Consider the following 17,811-nt stretch of genomic DNA (forward strand, 5'->3'; position numbering starts at 1 on the left):
CTTTTATTAAAACAAAGGCATTTTTCGAATAAAAATTACATCAAAAAGCGACAATAAATATAGGATAAAAATTTATTACATCTATAATCTTATTATGATGATATTTCTCTTAGTAGTATTTGAGCGAGAAATTAAATTTTGACAAGGATATAAATCTTGATGCATGATTGAAAATCTCACGCATGCATTTAACTTGCATAATTTATACTCGTAATTAGAACATACCAAATTTAGAATAATTGTTCTAATTATTATTCTTCTTAACGAAAAAATAAAAAAACGTTGGTGTTTACATCTAGAATAATTAGTACTAAATAATTAAATAATCTTTAATTATTACATAATATTTTTATTTATTTTTATATTATAGTTTTAAACTTAAAAAAATATCAATGGGCTAGTAAAGTTACAATAATTGAGTCATTTATTAAATAAAATAATGCTATTAATAGTTTTTCAATATTAAAAACTACTTAATTTGACAGACAAATAGACATTTATAGAATTATTATTATTATTATTATGAGGCATTAATCATTAATGAATTATAGCAGATCAAGTAAGTAAATTGAGGAATTCTGTTAAATATAACACACAGAAATTATTCTAAATTATAATTATAAAAACAACAATTAATTAAACAAATAAAAATAAATGGATATAAATATATTTACTTTATATTTTGTTATAATCGTCATTAAATTTTTATTTTCTAATAATGTTTAAAAGATTTTAATGCCATTTAAACATTAAAACATTTATTTTTAGAAAATCAAAAGTACGATTTAATAATTCAAACAGATTATTTAGAACTTTCGAAAAATTAGAGTTTTGTTTACCAACCGGTAAGTCACGGCCCCTTCAAAAATAACGAGTAGCAAAAGTGATGCTTCTCATGTTAGAAGAGCTCCTCCTGTAAATCTGTTTTCTCTGCCGTGCTCGCTAATCGTGCAGAGAAGCCAACATCAAACTTACAGATTAGAATTGTTTAAAATTTAGCATTTAAATTCTAAAAAGAACATTCTAAATTAATCGTATAAAATTAATTAAAAATTATATTACACGAAATAATTGTAATTATATTATTTTTATTTCTTATTCATTAATACTTGGTGTAGAAATGATGTTTAACTTAGAAATTTTTAACGAAAATAGAAGAAACTGTGTTCCATATTTCTTCATTTTATCAGCTTTATTATTAATAAAATTAGCCTTTATTTAGTACATTTTCTATGTAATTTATATAGATATAATTATTTTAAGGACTAAAATCTGATCCATCTATTCATTTTAGTTTCTAGTTAAGATCATTCTTGGCCATTAACTACACCGATATTGAACTAATAATAAATAAATTTTAGAGAGGAAAGTTGGATAACTTATAAAATTCGTTTTATGACGCTATTTCTCAAGTTTTATTTGGTTCAACTTTTTCACTTCTTCATTTAAAACATTTTAGAAATTCGATAAAAGAAAAGTTATATATAATATATATATATATATATATTATAATATTATAGTGAAGTATTCCGAACTTACAGCCGAATATTGGACCTATATTTTCTTAAAACTGTAAGAAAATTCCTAAATTTTATATTTTGAAATTTAAAAAGTGAATAATATTAGAATTTGATCAGCAATTTTATTACTGAAAATATCGATAAAATGTTATATATTTTTTTAAAAATAAATTTATTATTATTTTTCTCTTATTTATTCGAGATGAAGTAGTTCGTGCTGCGAGACAATAAAGTGACTTACAAATAAGATACTTTATCCAGATAACTCATTCAATTTTTAATTCCTTTTTTTAAAGACTCGAGTACACTTATCACAAGAGTATTTGACAATGCTTTAACTTTATAATGCTAGGGAATAGAAGATATAATAGTTTAGAAACTTCTGCAAAAACAGAATGTTGCGTATATAGAATTAACGTTCCATATACTAAAAAATAATTTATAATACGAATAAGATATATTTAATGTTTATTTTCTGTATAAAACTATATCTTTAACTGAACGACTGCTACGTACATAGTTACAAGATATAAAAACCTATAATTTCAGGGATTGTTTTCTATTCAATAGTGAAAGAACGTCAACTGAACACGAAAATACGACTGAAATTTTTAGTAAATTTGATGCATTACGTCAATGCTACAGATGTATACGACTACAAACTATGATACAGATGTAACGTGTTATTGAAGAACCTGTTATAGTACAGTTGTTTTGTTCTCTCCAGTACATTTTAAATCGTATAATTTTTAAAATATTCACACTAAAACACTTCTTGAAGAATTTTATGTTAGTATAATATTTAAATATTCGAATCCAGTTGTTTTTCCCTGATCTTAACATCATAATTCATCAATATTTAGCACTGTATATCACGAAAATTACAAGTAATAAATAAATATTAAATATATTGCTAACGTGATAAGAGAGATGATAATAAAAATTTAAAAATATACGAGGAATATTCTTAATGATAAAAATCGAGAAGACTATGAGACTGAATATACTTCTCTGTTTCTTCAATAAGAGAGCTTATAACATTATTTAAAATACTGAAATTATTATTTAAATATTTATTTTTAATTTTAATTAATTTATAGAAACTTTTTCATACGTTCTCAATAACAAGAAAAGAAGAAGAAAAAAAAATTCCGAAAAGTAATTTATTTTCTTTTCAAAAGATGGCGACACGTATCACATCTCTTCAACTATCGTCATTAACACGTATTCAAAATTTAACAAATAACATTTCTTATTTAAAAATATTTGGGGGGAAAATCTGAAAAATTATTAAAATTTCAAAGAATATTTCGTAATTTAAATTTGATTAATACCTCGATATTATATAAAGATACTAGTAATATGACGTGATTCAATCGAGAGGACTACGTTCTGAAATCTGTTAGGAAAATCGATATGGAAAGGAAGTCGACGTCATTTTATTTGGTTTGATCTCACAATATTCTACTTAATTACAGTCTAATTCTTCATGTTATTATTATTATTATTATTTAAGAAATTTTACAAAAACATTTAAAATAATATCTATAATTGACTTCCCACTTGATCACTGCTTATCACTTGGATCGAACATTTTGCATCTACACAAATAGAACTGTCATCAAAATTTAATATATTTTTCAATAAAATCTTGGATTTTATCAGGGAAATTATAATATATATATATAAATAAAATTCTCAAAATTTAAATTATTAACATACAATTTATTTAAAATCATAATTTTGAATCTACTGAAATTAGAATAGCATTTATCTCATTATAATTTTAATAATTGTTATATATATATATATTTTATTATGTCTACTCTGGCATATTCTCATCTTCGTGCTCTTTTTCTGCTTCTATGTCTCTTAATTCTTCTTCATCTTTCTCTATATCTGAAGTAAGTCGAACAGTTTCGGTTTCGTAATCAATTGGCACCCAATTTTCAGAAATGATCTTTCCTGAATCATCACGAGATCTACGTTTGGGAGTGCTTGTATCAGATTTTTCTTTATTTATCTCCATGCTGGAAACATCTATAGTGGGGCTGATTTGCTCGATAATATCTTTTGGAGTACTGGCACCGGATTTATCCTGTAGTTCACCTTTGTCGGAAAGATCTTCCGGAATGTTGGTGTCAGTTTTTATGACCGGTGTGGTGGTATCCGATTTACCTTCTGGTATTGAGATATCGTCAATGTCTTTAGGTGTAATGACACCATTTATGTCTTTTGGACTGCTAGTACCAGATTTCATTATCGGTGTAGCTGTGCCAGATTTATCTTTTGGCGTGATGATTTGGGGAATGGATTTTAAACTACCAGCGTCAGACTTTTCTGATAGTGTAGCAGCATCAGCAGCACCTGATTTATCTATTGGCGAACCAGATTTATCCTTTGGTGAAGAAGCACCGCTTTTATCCTTTGGTGAAGCAATACCAGACTTATCAGTTGGTGAACTGATGCCAAAACTTTTCCTTGGAGTGCTTTCACCAGGTTTTTCCTTAGGTGAAACAGCACCGGATTTATCTTTTGGTGAAGCAACACTAGATTTATCCTTTGGTGAAGAAGCGCCGGATTTATCCTTTGGTGAAGCAATACCAGATTTATCAGTTGGTGAACTGATGCCAAAACTTTTCCTTGGAGTGCTTTCACCAGGTTTTTCCTTAGGTGAAACAGCACCGGATTTATCTTTTGGTGAAGCAACACTAGATTTATCCTTTGGTGAAGAAGCGCCGGATTTATCCTTTGGTGAAGCAATACCAGATTTATCAGTTGGTGAACTGATGACAAAACTTTTCCTTGGAGTGCTTTCACCAGATTTTTCCTTCTGTGAGAGTGGTTCTAGTGTTTCTTTTGGTGTGCTTACTCCAGATACGTCTTTTGGCGAAATAATAGCCGATTTATCCTCTGGAGTTTCGACAGTTATTTCTCTCTCGAATTCATCTTGTGGTGAAATCACACCTAATTTATCTTCTGGAGAGACAATATCCAATACTTCCTTCGGTGTATGGGCCTCAGATCTAGTTACTGATACATGTTCAGAAATCAACTCAGACAAAGTAACACTAGATTCTTGTTCAGATTCTTTTTTCTCCAAGGATTTTAAATAATCATATATATCTCTTTTGTTTCTTTTTGTTTGTTCTTCCGCTATATCCATAATAGTTTTATTTGTATCTCTCGATATTATATTACGATCGCATCCAGCTTCGACCAATATCTTCACTACTTTCAGGAAACCACTGTCGACTGCACATAACAAGGGAGTATATCCACCTTCGTTCTGTTTATCAAGTTCTATATTGGGATTCTGGATCAGCTCAAAGACTACTTCGTGAAATCCTCTCCCAGCTGCAATATGCAAAGCAGTGTCTCCGTATGGATCTTGGGCATTCGGATCAGCTCCCTTTTCCAACAATTTTTTTACAATTTTTGGCGCATTCTTTTTAGCAGCGTAATGTAGGAAAGTATATTCGCACCTGTCTCTAATTGTTAAGTCGATATCGTGATCCAAGATGATCGAGGCCATCTTCAAATTCCCGTGATCGATAGCGGTAGCCAATGGTGTTTCTCCGAGTTGATTCTGAGAATTTATATCAGGTTTTCTATTCAGAAAGATTCTAACAGCATCCTCATCATCTCTTTTCCCTTGAGCCAGAATATGTAATGCGGTATTTCCGTTTTTATTCTTCAAATTCAAATCACAGCGCGGAATCATATCTTCTAGTAAATCCAGCATCGTTTCCTGTTTCGAGTGCTTCATAGAAACGACTACGCGTGCCAATATATGCAGTGGAGTATTCTGCTGTACTTTATCTTGAATATTATAATTGGCTTTTCTTCTCTCGAGGAACAGTTGAGGAATTTCTTTGTTGAAATTTTTCGCATCTACAGACACGTGAAGTGCCGTCGTACCTTGAATATTTGTGCGGTTAACGTCGGCGTGAGCAATCAGCAAGGCTTTAACAATATTAGAGTAGCCTTTATTAGTTGCTTCAATTAATGGAAGCTTACCAGTAGAAATATCTTGAGCATCGGGATCTACTCCCGAATCTAACAGCTCTCTTACTTGATCAACATTATTTTTCTGAATGGCTTGGTGAAGTAATGCTACCTTACGGTCGCTATCTGATACATTTACTTTGATTTCTTCAGGAGGGAATTGAGTCAGCTTATGTTTTTTGCATGCAAATTGATATTCTGGAAATACCATTCGTTCATCATCGATGCTAGTTTCTTCAGTTTGTGTGTAGACTTCGTATTTCTGGTCATTCTCGGGAATATCAGCCATTTCAGCATTATCTGATAAATTATCTGAAAGAATTTTAACATTTTCTACGATTTCCTCTGACATTTTCAATGCAGATGCTGCCAAGAATTTACTGTACAGTCAATGAATAACGTTAAGAAAGTTTCTACACCAAACTGAATCGAAATTTCGTAATAATTTAAACTAAAAATACTTAATTCCACAACAATATGAAGCGATTATTCTATTGATTTAATTAAGAAATAAATATTTTAAAGGACATTTTTTAAAATAATATTAAATAATTTAATCGTCTTAAATTGCTAAATCTATCAATAAATATTACAGAATATTATCGATAAACACCAAAAGATGGCGACACGAGCGGAACAAGACGCCATTTTCTTGTCTTTTTAGCAATTTTCAAAAGTAAAAAACGTTGGAAAAAATGAATTCTTTTGTATTTTGAAAATTCTAAAAAGAAAATTTCTTTTTAATTTTTAAATAATTTAAAATATAAAAACAACACAAATTAAGAATTCAAATCTAAAAATTCAATAATAAATCAGTTTAAAATAATTTAAAAAATTCGATGCCGAATGCTGCTGCTGCTCTCCATCTTCCAATTTGAATATTGCCTTTGAAACAATTTTGAAAAAAAAATAAATAAATAAAATATAAAAATTCTTACTGCTTATTATTCATGGAATATTTGATGTTAGATAAAAGTAAATCATATAGAATTTGGGGATATTTTGTCCAAGAAATTCGACGTGAAAGTCTAACCAATAATGGTCGGTGCACGCAGATGGTTAATGCTAACTCCATCACATAATGTTGGCTAATGTTAGTCTAGTTGTGGAAGTAGAAGGAAGGACTTGTAGTAAACAAGCTTAAGCTGTTTCTCGTGGCATTTTACCAATCGAAATTGATGGATGTTCCAAAAATTAACCAACTTCTACTAAAACTTTTTTTCAACAAAACACGATTTTCGTGAATTATTATTAGCTTTTTTATTTCTTATAAATTGGAAAAATGTTACTACTTTTTTGACTTTTCTTGTCATTTCTCTTCATTTTTATAAATTAAATTCTTTTATTTATAAAATAAATAAATAAATATAATATATATATATATATATATATATTACCTTTTTATCTGGCTAAATGCAACTTCTAGTGTAAAATTGAAAACAATAATTTGAATTTCAAATAAGTTCAATATCTTGATTGGTTCTTTACAGAATATAATTTTTTTTTTGTTAAATTGTTCACTCGAAGCGTTCTATGAAATACAGGATTGCCTACTGGAGCGTGCCTTGAGGCCCTTTTTTCGGGGAGGCCCGAAATTGTAAAAAAAAAAATAATAATAAAATAAAGCAATTTTACAGTTGAAATTGTATCATAATTGGTAAATAAGAAGACTTTATAATGTAAAATTATGCAACGGGCTCCAATATTCTATGCCTAGGGCCCAGTAGTGTTTAATCCACTGGTGTACTGTACTGTGTGTTATCGAATGGCGTAAAAAATCTATTTTTCTTACACGGATCTTGATTTTTGTTGTTTTTAACTTTATATTTGGGTAATTTTTATTTATTTTACGAAAGTTTTAATGGATTTTAAAGCATTATTTAATGCTTTTGAATCAGTCGAATAGTTTCAGTTTGCGTAACAGAGAGAATTTTATTTGATCAATGTTATAGTTTCTACGGTTGAAATGGGTTTAAATATTATATCAAATAGGTTAAGAATGCCTTTGTTTCGCTTTAATAGAATTTACAATCGAGTAAATTTCTAATTAATTATAATTATACATAAAATTTATATTCTATCTACTTACCAGTTGCTTGTAACTAAATTGGAATGTGAAATTGTCAGTTAATTGATTTTGCTCATTACAATTAATAGCACTTCCTATATTAAAATATGTAATTTCCATATTGAAATTTGATCATTTTTATAAAATAAAATATCCGATTTCTAATGATATAAAACATTAAAATCTTGGTTTAGTCGGAGGAATATTTATCAAAAAAATAAAATAAAATAACAAACAATTACCTAAGTAAAACCCGAGGCCATCTTCGAATATCCTTTTTTTTAAATATATATATATATATATAAATTTTCATTATGTATAATGTAACTCGTTATTTAGATGATGAAAATAATTGGTTTTTGATAATTTTTTTCTGAAAAAATAGCTTAGATAGATTAAATTTTTAAATATTCTTACTCGTTAAGAATCGCTAAACGTGTACAAATTCATTTACAACTGATCAATATAAGGTTCATTATGTATCCGTTCTTCGTTTCTACGGGTGAATTTTTTTACCGTAAAAATATTTTATTTTCTAGAATTCTCAATGCTTTCTAAATTATATAAGTAAGAGATTTTTTTTTACTATTCTAAACATAAAACGATTTCGGTAAACACGTTACCTTGTAGAGAAATTCTAGGACAAAACAAATTACTGTCCACGTTTGAAAATCATTCGTCACCCTCCCCACAAAGCGTGATCTAAGAGTCGAAAGTTCTGTGTGTTGGAAAATTGAAGAAACATCACACCAGTCAATACCTCTACTAAAATGATATAGAGATGTGCAAATGGCGATGCTGTTTCTATCAGGAAAACCAGCGAAATGACCGAACAAATGTCCTACCGTCTATGATTCATACGGACAATAACAGAGTGGTCTATCCTTTCTAGGAAGGCCAACCTCGTATATTTTCTTATATAACTTACAATTATAATAATATAACAATAAAATTTACGTAAATATTCTCTCATTTTAGCCATTCGAATATATTAAATTAGTGATTAACACGGAAAATAATTTGTTCTAGATCTTTAGAGATGTGTTAATTTTATAAATAATAGATTTATTTTGATAAAAGTTAGGAATAGATTGGAAATGCTTTTAAATAAACGTCATATGGCACAGAAGCATAATTACAAACAAACTTTTAAAGATATATCTGGGATCGTGTAGTTGCTATGGCAACTGCATCCGTGCGATGTTTGAAATGCTTAGATGTCTCTTGTCGCGTTATGAAGATAACATTCTCTTATTTTGATCGCTTACCTGATGCTTTTGAACATTTTATATATCATACTTGTCATTTTCCGTAATTATCGAGAGAAATATGTAATCATAACGCTTGATCATCATTATTTTTTAAAGAGAAAATGCGTATGTCAAGTTGTAAAGCCTTGGAGAATCTCGTTATTGTTAAATTTTGTTTATGTATCCTTTTCGTACTTTAAAGGTGATTTATAACTATGCTATTCTCTAATGGCTATATAAAATTCTTTACTTTAGTAAATGGCAATTGTTTAAAAGTCGTGATAGGAATTTGCAATTATTTTTCTCCATCCAAATTGATTTAAAATATCGTTTCTTTAAGCTAATATCCTTGATGAACCGAATGCTAATTTTTAAGTATTTTAATAAAATATTTTATATATTATTTAACTATTCAAATATTATTAAATGAAGTTATGAAAAATTGAAATTTCGTTTATAAATTTGCTCATTTTTCTTTAAATTTTTAATAAGAAAAACTTTAAATTATTATTATTATTATTATTATTAATTAACGACTTTTAATGGAGCTATTTTGCTTGTTTTATAACAATACAAAGCGGTTTTTTTAATGCATTAATTACCTTAATTACTTAATTAAGTTACTCGATTTTCATTTTTATTGTATAAAAATCCTCGATAAGATAATTATAATCATTATAATTTATTTTATTCCATTTAAAACACTGCAGTAACATCCTCCATGTTGAAAGAAAGAAAAAAAAAATGGAGGAAGGATGAGAAATCTTTACCCTAACTCTTACATTTACTATATTTAACATTAAAAATTCTAAATTTCAGATATAAGTACGGATAGATTACGAGAAAATATAGTCGATTTTTGAAAAGAAACAACGCTTAAGTATCATTACATCGTCAAAAAACTAGATTTAATTTAATGCCTGGCTCTTTAAACTTCAAGAATGCAAGCGATTAAGACGTTGAGAGAAAGTTCCAAAATTATTTTTTGGAGTTCTTTCCAGAGAAAAATCACAGTTTCTTTATATCACGGATCGAGTTACGTCGATACCAAAATTACCACTTAGCAGATATATATATATTTTAACACTGCGGAAAAATTACAGGTCAGAATAAACTATTTATGGATATATAAATATTTCCTCCAAGGAATGTGATAACTCTGTTTATAAGTGTTATTCAGTCATTATTGATTACGTCACCTGTCCTATTTTCTGCTGTCTATGGATATAGAGACCATTCAACTGTTATCTTCACCTATTACTTCTGTCCGAATGATAGATGAACACCTCAACTATCAACTGCACCACTTCTACCACTGCAAGAAACTTCGTTATTGATGTTGTATCAGATTTCTCCTTTGATAGACTGCTATTGTTAGGAAATTGAAAACATAAATAATCTTCCTTCTATTTGTAATATCGTCCACAGTAAATATCAAATTAAATTACTTTTTAATCATTTTTTATCGTGTAATTTGCTTGTTTTTCGCCCCAAATTACTGCTCTTATTTTAAGTTTTTCTTTACTCTATTTTCTTTTTTTTTTTTTTTTTGCTTTTTAAGACATCAAAAAATGCTAATTTTTAAGTAAATTTTTGAAAATATTTCATTAAGAAAGGCAAATTTATCGATTTTTTGCATTTAGAATATTTTTATTCCTTATTAAATTAATTTTTTAACAATGATTCTAACCTTCTAAATCGCTCATTATGATGAAAACTATGAAATTTCCAGTTAGATACGGCCAGAAATTAGGTCATAAAATAGCAAAGAGATAGTTATGAGATAGTTGACACTAGTATATGGTATAATATTGCTACTTTCTCCACATAAACCTTAACCTGGTCAACGTGGCATCTGTTACTCACAGTGCTAGACATTGAGTAACTTCATTGTCATGTCATTTTTTTTTTCGTAATTCCTCCACTGTCTAGTGCATTAACTCAACGTTAACCGAAATTAGCAGTATAATATTACAGATTACAGCTATAAAAATTAAACTGGAACGACTCTACAACGTTGAAGATACTCACAATTCTTACGATATAATTAGCGTATTGAAAATCAAAGAATAATGTAAAAGAAATGATGTTGTATCAGATGAGAAATTGGCTTTCTTGTACTTTAGATTCCATAGGGAAAAAAAGTAGGCTACACGTACAATAGAGCCATAAGAACGGGTCTTCTTTTAATATGATTCTGAGTAGCCTTCGAGGAATAAAATTGATCAAAGAATGTTGTAACGAAATTTGGAACTAGGTCTATTGAATATGCATCTTCAGAGAAGATATCGATCTTAAATAAATCTTTTCCAATAATATTCGCAGACTACAACTGAGTTTCTTTCTACCGTGATGTTATTATCCTTCCATCAATTTTTCATCTTAAAAACTTAAAAGAATGCATATATAAAACTTTAACTTGATTATATTAAAGTTTTATGATAACCGCTATCAAAAAGTAGCATTGAAAATGTAAAATATAAATAATTTAGGAGAGAAACACACGGGGTTATCTTCATATATTTGTTTATTTATCGGATTTCTCCAGTTTATCTGGAATAAAAATTTAGAAAAATGTTTATTTTATTATTTTAAAACGTGAATTTAATATTATCGAAGTGTTAGATCAGTTTCGTGTAGAAAAATTCGTTAAATTTGTGTAGAAAATTAACTATTTTATTAAGTATAGAGGCAAGAAACAAGCTTAGTTTACAGATATAAAATATCAATTTAAATATCTATACGCTAATTAAATACAGTTATGGGTAGAATAAAGTGCAGTTTTCTATATTTAAATATAAAAAAATCACTTCTTTTTATATTAAAAACTATTTAAATCAATTTAGAAATGGTAAAAGTTTGTGGAATTAGCTTTATTTCCAACGTGGTAAATATTAGTTTTTTATTGTTTAGGTCTAGGGCAGAAGTTATAGAAACACTGTTCTAGAAATAATAAAAATAGTTGCTACAAAATAGAAGTTTCAGTAGCTATATACAAAGAATAAACAAAGTTTTATACGTTTATAGAAAAGAGGAGAAAGACAGAAAAGAATTTGAAACCAAAAGCTTTCAATTTGTAAGGAATAAAAGCATCTCGAATTCATAAATGTAGGGGATAAATTCTTTTAAAGGAAAGCAAATCTACTTTTGAATATTTTTGAAATAAAAAAGAAAAAAATTATCTTTTCAGCAAGAACCACAACCGCGGGCAAACAGTAAAATATAAGGAAATTAATGAGTAAGGTAGTTATGAATGTTCCTTCGTTGTAATGAAATTCTAGTTTATGCCCGTCATAAACTCGGCCAATTAAACAGAAATATTAGTTTACAATAGCGACACTTTAAAATTCAAAAAGTTTTCATTAGAAAAAGAAAAAACACTTTCGAATATTAATTAAAACATTAAATTAATATTTATAATATACTTTTGTGTCACGATTCAATTCTCGTAAGGTTAGTTTTTTCTCCCCTTCTTTTTTATCGTAGTATCTTACATACAAAGATGGTTGTGTTTTTTGATCCTTTGTGTTTAAAAAAAATATTACGAGAGTGACGTGTAGTTTGTATTTTGTTGCCTTTTTTCGTGTGTTTCTTTGAAAGACAACCGTCAAACATTCGGAAGTCTTTGATCAGAAATATCTGGATTCTTTACTTCTTCACTTGCCATCAAATTCCGTTAGAGCAGTTCTTTAAAAGAATTTCACGTTTACTTCTTCTAGAATTAGCCAAAATAGCTTTACTTCTAGAATCTGGAGCTAAAGATATATACTTTAAAGTAAAAATTAATCAAAAATTCTATAATATCTACGTATTTCAGTACGTAGTATAAGCAACATGTAATATAGAATTAATCAAAGATAATGTCTAATAACTAAACTAGTTTTGTACGAGGAATGACCACAATTTTTTAAAGAAATTCTGAAAAATATACTTATATAATTATTATTATTTAGAAATTTTTAATGAAGTTAAATCTAACGATCACTTATACAACTGGCAGAATTTTGATGTATGGTTCAACATGCCCCACGCATTCCAGAAATATTAAATTCCTCGCCAGCCGTACAACATGATATCTGTCAGAGGAAGGCTACAGACCGACTGCAAATTCCAATGGTTCCACTCTACCTGCATTTGTAAGGCATTTCTTACTTCTTGTACATTTTAAATAATAATCTAAAGAAGTTATTTGACTCCGGAAGACAATACCGAGCAAACGAGAACAGTTGAAGTTAAATGCGATTACCATAGACTAGAGGTTATAAAACCTTTAAATTAAATTCTGACCCAAAATAAAAACGAATTTTGAAACACTAGTTACGTCTTTTATATTGTTTTTATTTTTTTCATACCAAATTTACGCTAAATTTCTACCATAAATCCACGACTCATCCTCTCATTCTTAAAGAAAATATAAATAAAAGATTTATACAGACAAATATTTATATTTATATATATATATAAAAAATTGGTTGTGTATGTCGATATATTTATGCTTTTCTAAAACTACGTCTGCGAAAATCTTTTTAAGTTGTTGTGTATGGGAACTTGAAAAATCGTTTGCAGCTGTTGATGACTTTCGCCAACGTCCTCCCTTCGCTAAACATTATAAAACCTGACAATAACTCTTATCTATGGAAAAAAATATAATAATAAAAAATAGTTGCAAAAATTTCTTTCTAATGCAAACGCATTTTATAAGCTCTAAAGTATTTCTAAGTAATCGGATAAGAAAAAGAATACTACTAAGTTAAAGATTCTAGTTCAATGGCTCAGATACAATTTGCTGTAGTCAAGAATTCTTTTTCCCCCCTCTTATTCTCTTCCCTTCCAAGTAAATCGCTTTAAAGAATGTAGGCATTATAAAATATTTAAATAATTAAATTTAAAATACAAAATACAAAAAAAAACACGTTTAATTCGTCCTTTTCTTATCATCTAGTTCTTCAGTAGAGTCGATTCAGGAGTGATTTCTATGTAACTAATGCGTGTCGTAAACTCGTAAATATAAATTTAATCATAAATTAAGACGATATTTTAATATTAAATTTAATAAAGTATCTTAGTATATGAATAACTTCATTAAATTAAATTCATGCCGTGTAATGGATGACCGTTTCCATATTTACTCTTCATTAGTCAATTGTAAATTTGCTATCTGTACGCTTTACTATCCGGTAAATAACATAATTATGTTGTACCAATTATGAAATTTAATAATTTTCTATGAATATCTCTTCATTTTGTAAATCGATAGTTATATATATATATATAGTTTCAAATATTTTCATCTATGGAACCAATACAGTTTGTATGGTGGTATATAAAATATTACATAATATATAACTGGAGATTTCAATATGGATGACAATGGATTTAATGATGTGCCACACGAAACACATTGCAAACTATTAGAAAGAAATATGGCATTGTATAATACTAACAAAGAAAAAAAAAATGTATTTTTATTCATTGCCAGTAACCATATATCTCAATCTTTTTCATTATTTTAAACTATAAAAAATTGCGGATATTATTTTGGATAGAAACCAGGTTAATAACTCTTACAAATACATCTTGGCATCGATATTTTCTTCAATTTTTTAAAAATATTTTAAGCAAACAAATCTATTAAAATTGTCATCAAGGAAAAATGTTTGTTTGTTTGCCAAATAATACTTATTTATCAGAGAATAATTAATTGTTAAATGGCAAAAAATTATGTTTTTTTTTTAATTTGTAAAGTAAATAATGATGGAGATCAATTATTTAATTAAATTTTTATTCGTTTTAATTGAATTAATTTCCATTCTTTTCGTCGAAAAACTCGATTGCCTCTTTTTATTATTATTTTTTTCATCTTCGCTTTGTTGTAATTTATTATTCTCGCTATATTTTAACATTGTTATAAAATAATTTATTGAGATTTTTGATTATTTTGTTAATTATAATTGAAAAATAATTATAATTAATCAGTTTTAATTGAAATTATCAACGAAATTAGTTTAGGAAAATGATGTTATTTTACGTGATTAAATTTTTTTTTTTTAATGAAAATTTTTACTAATAAAATATTATTATTTATTTAATTATTTATTAAAAGATTTGTTTAATTATTACATAATTAAACAAATTTTTTAATAATTATTATTACAGTCGAACTTCCAATAACGTCCACCTGCCAACGGCGGCCATTTTTATGTTTTCGTCAATGGCCGTTCTTCAGAGGTTTGTATATTAAATAAATATTAAATAAAAATAATTATAATAATAACTTTTATACATTTTTAAATGATAATTAAAGTAATTTGTTTATAATATTTTTATAAGTGATCATTTTTATTTTAATTTTAACTTATTTATAACAGTTTTAAAATTGTTTTAATAATATCAAAACTCAAAAAAAAAAAAAAAAAATATTAAAAATGTTTCTCATGCTAATGGCTTTAATTAGAACAATTATTATAATTAAATTTTTAATTATAATTAACAAAGAAACAATTCAGTAAATCTCGCATTTTACCGTTTCTTTCCTTTCATAATTTATTATTTATAACAATTTTTAAGATAATTAATATTTAATTTATATAAATATCATGTTATTATTTTTAATCTTTTCTAATTATATGCTATTTATTTTAAGTGTGATTAAGAGTTTTAAACGGACTTTCGAGTTCATTTAACTCATTTAAAATAATATCAACGTTTAAAAAAAGTAATAATAATGTATAAAAATCTCGACTTTTAACGTTATAAAACATGATTTACGGGCTTTAAAACAATTTATAAGCTTATTATTTAAGTAATTAATGATGATTTGTGAAGAGATAAATTATAATAATTATTTTTAAAAGTTTTAAATAATAATTTATTTCGTTAATAAAAAACTTATTAAATATTTTTAAGTATAAATTTTATAAACAGAAGAATTTTTCTCCTTTAAAAGTATATACAGTCGACACCCGGATAACTCGACACTCGTCGGTTACGTAGTCAATTTTTTGTGGTCCAGGCCGACTTACATAGGCATTAATGGTATTAATGTTAAAAAACTCGGTTTACTCGACATCGTTTAACTCGTCACCGCTGGATAAATCAACATACTTTTCTTGTTTCACGCTTTTTAGACGTCTGATAAGTCGACTCCCCCCTGAAAAGTGAGTTCACACCACACAGCTTATTGTACGGTGTGAACTCATTTTTTCAGGAGGGGAGTCGACTTATCAGACGTCTAAAAAGCGTGAAACAAAAAAAGTACAGTAGAGAGTCGTTAATCCGAATCAATTGGAAACTGGGGTTGTTCGGATTAGTGATTTGTTCGGATAACCGATTATGTAAGAAAAAATATAATAACCTGTCCGATGTTCAAATTTTTCTCCGTTGCGTGTCGCTTCGTGTTGAATTTTTCTCCGTTGCGTGTCGCTTCGTGTTGAATTTTCGTCGATTTTAAGCCTAACGAAAATTTTTATAATAATAATCGAGGCTATTGTATCGTTAAAAATTATTTCTGCATTTTGTACAAACAAAATAAATATATTGAAGAATATAAAAACATGAAAATTATACTTTAGAAGTAAATTTAGTATCAAAAACGTTCGATTCAGCACGACACAGTCCGACTGAAAATCGTTCGGATAACCGGCGATTCGGATTACCGGGGTTCGGATTAACGACTCTCTACTGTATGTTGATTTATCCAGCGGTGACGAGTTAAACGATGTCGAGTAAACCGAGTTTTTTAACATTAATAACATTATTGCCTATGTAAGTCGGCCTGGACCACAAAAAATTGACTACCTAACCGACGAGTGTCGAGTTATCCGGGTGTAGACTTATGCGGAGTCGACTGTATATTTTTTATTATAAATTATTAAAATATATATATATAATTAGTTTAATTGTAATAAGTAAAATTTCATTTAAAACAAAGGAAAAAAAATTCAATTAAAGCCGATAAAAATTTATAATTATTAAATTAATCTTTATGTTTTTTTTAATGGAATTTTAAATATATTTTGTAATATCTTTTGTTTTAATTTAATGAATTAATAAAATTATTTTACAGGTAAATATTTATTTAAAAAAATGAATTTATTAAAATAAATTTACCTAAAATTCTATTTTTTTTTTACATGAAATATAAATATTTTTAAATATTTAAGTTATTAAATATTTAAAATGTTTACAGTTTTATTCTTTAAATTTTTATTGACAGAAAATATAATTTATTATAAAATAAAAATAAAATATATATATATATATATATATATATATATATTATATATATTTTTTTTTTTACTTTATTTTAAACAATTTTTTATTTTCCTCTGTAGAGAAATATTTCATTAAAATATTATAAAATAAGCAAAAATAATAAATTGATATGTAAAAAAAGCAAAATTAATATTAAATTTAAATGAAAACGTCAAAATTTTTATCAATGTACATATAAAATTATGAAATTTTAATAAGAAAAAAAATTAAAATTTAATATTTATGATAAATTATAAACGTTTTCCTTTACTTTTTACCACTTTTTAAGACATTTAAACATTATTATTATTATTATTAATTTCTACATTAAATTAAATACTATTAAAATGTTATAAAAACTCAAAATTATATTTATAAACTATATATTTTAAACATTTTAAAATTTTATATCTCTCTCACGCAGATAAATTTTAAATCTATAAAAATTCTAGATTTAGAATAGGAAAAAGTACTATTTTTTTCTGTTATTCTATTGTTTATCATGCAATAATTTAGTGTTTCGGGGAGGGTAGATTTTTCAAAGAATTGTCAAAAAATATAATATATTGGAAATTTTAATATTATTATTATTATTATTATTATTATTTTATTTTAAAAGAAAAAGAAAATATTAATATCAATTGTAAAAAATAATAAAATATATCGAAAGTAATAATAATAATAATAATTGTTCTATTCAGAGATTAAAATG

General features: G+C 26.8%; 1 protein-coding gene across 1 annotated transcript; it reads right to left on the bottom strand.

Annotated features, from left to right (window-relative positions):
• Nucleotides 1–3,342: 3,342 nt before the first annotated feature.
• On the bottom strand, nt 3,343–5,979 carry LOC136980407 (ankyrin repeat domain-containing protein 50-like). The gene is made up of 2 exons (XM_067276512.1): nt 4,032–5,979; nt 3,343–3,977 (listed from the first exon to the last, which is right to left on the bottom strand). Exons 1-2 carry the CDS (start codon nt 5,878–5,880, stop codon nt 3,343–3,345), a joined length of 2,484 nt encoding a protein of 827 aa, XP_067132613.1. The 5' UTR covers nt 5,881–5,979.
• Between the last annotated feature and the right edge of the window lie 11,832 nt (nt 5,980–17,811).

The sequence above is a fragment of the Centruroides vittatus genome, unplaced genomic scaffold, assembly GCF_030686945.1.
Source record: "Centruroides vittatus isolate TY-2023 unplaced genomic scaffold, ASM3068694v2 contig_7, whole genome shotgun sequence".
NCBI lineage: Eukaryota > Metazoa > Arthropoda > Arachnida > Scorpiones > Buthidae > Centruroides > Centruroides vittatus.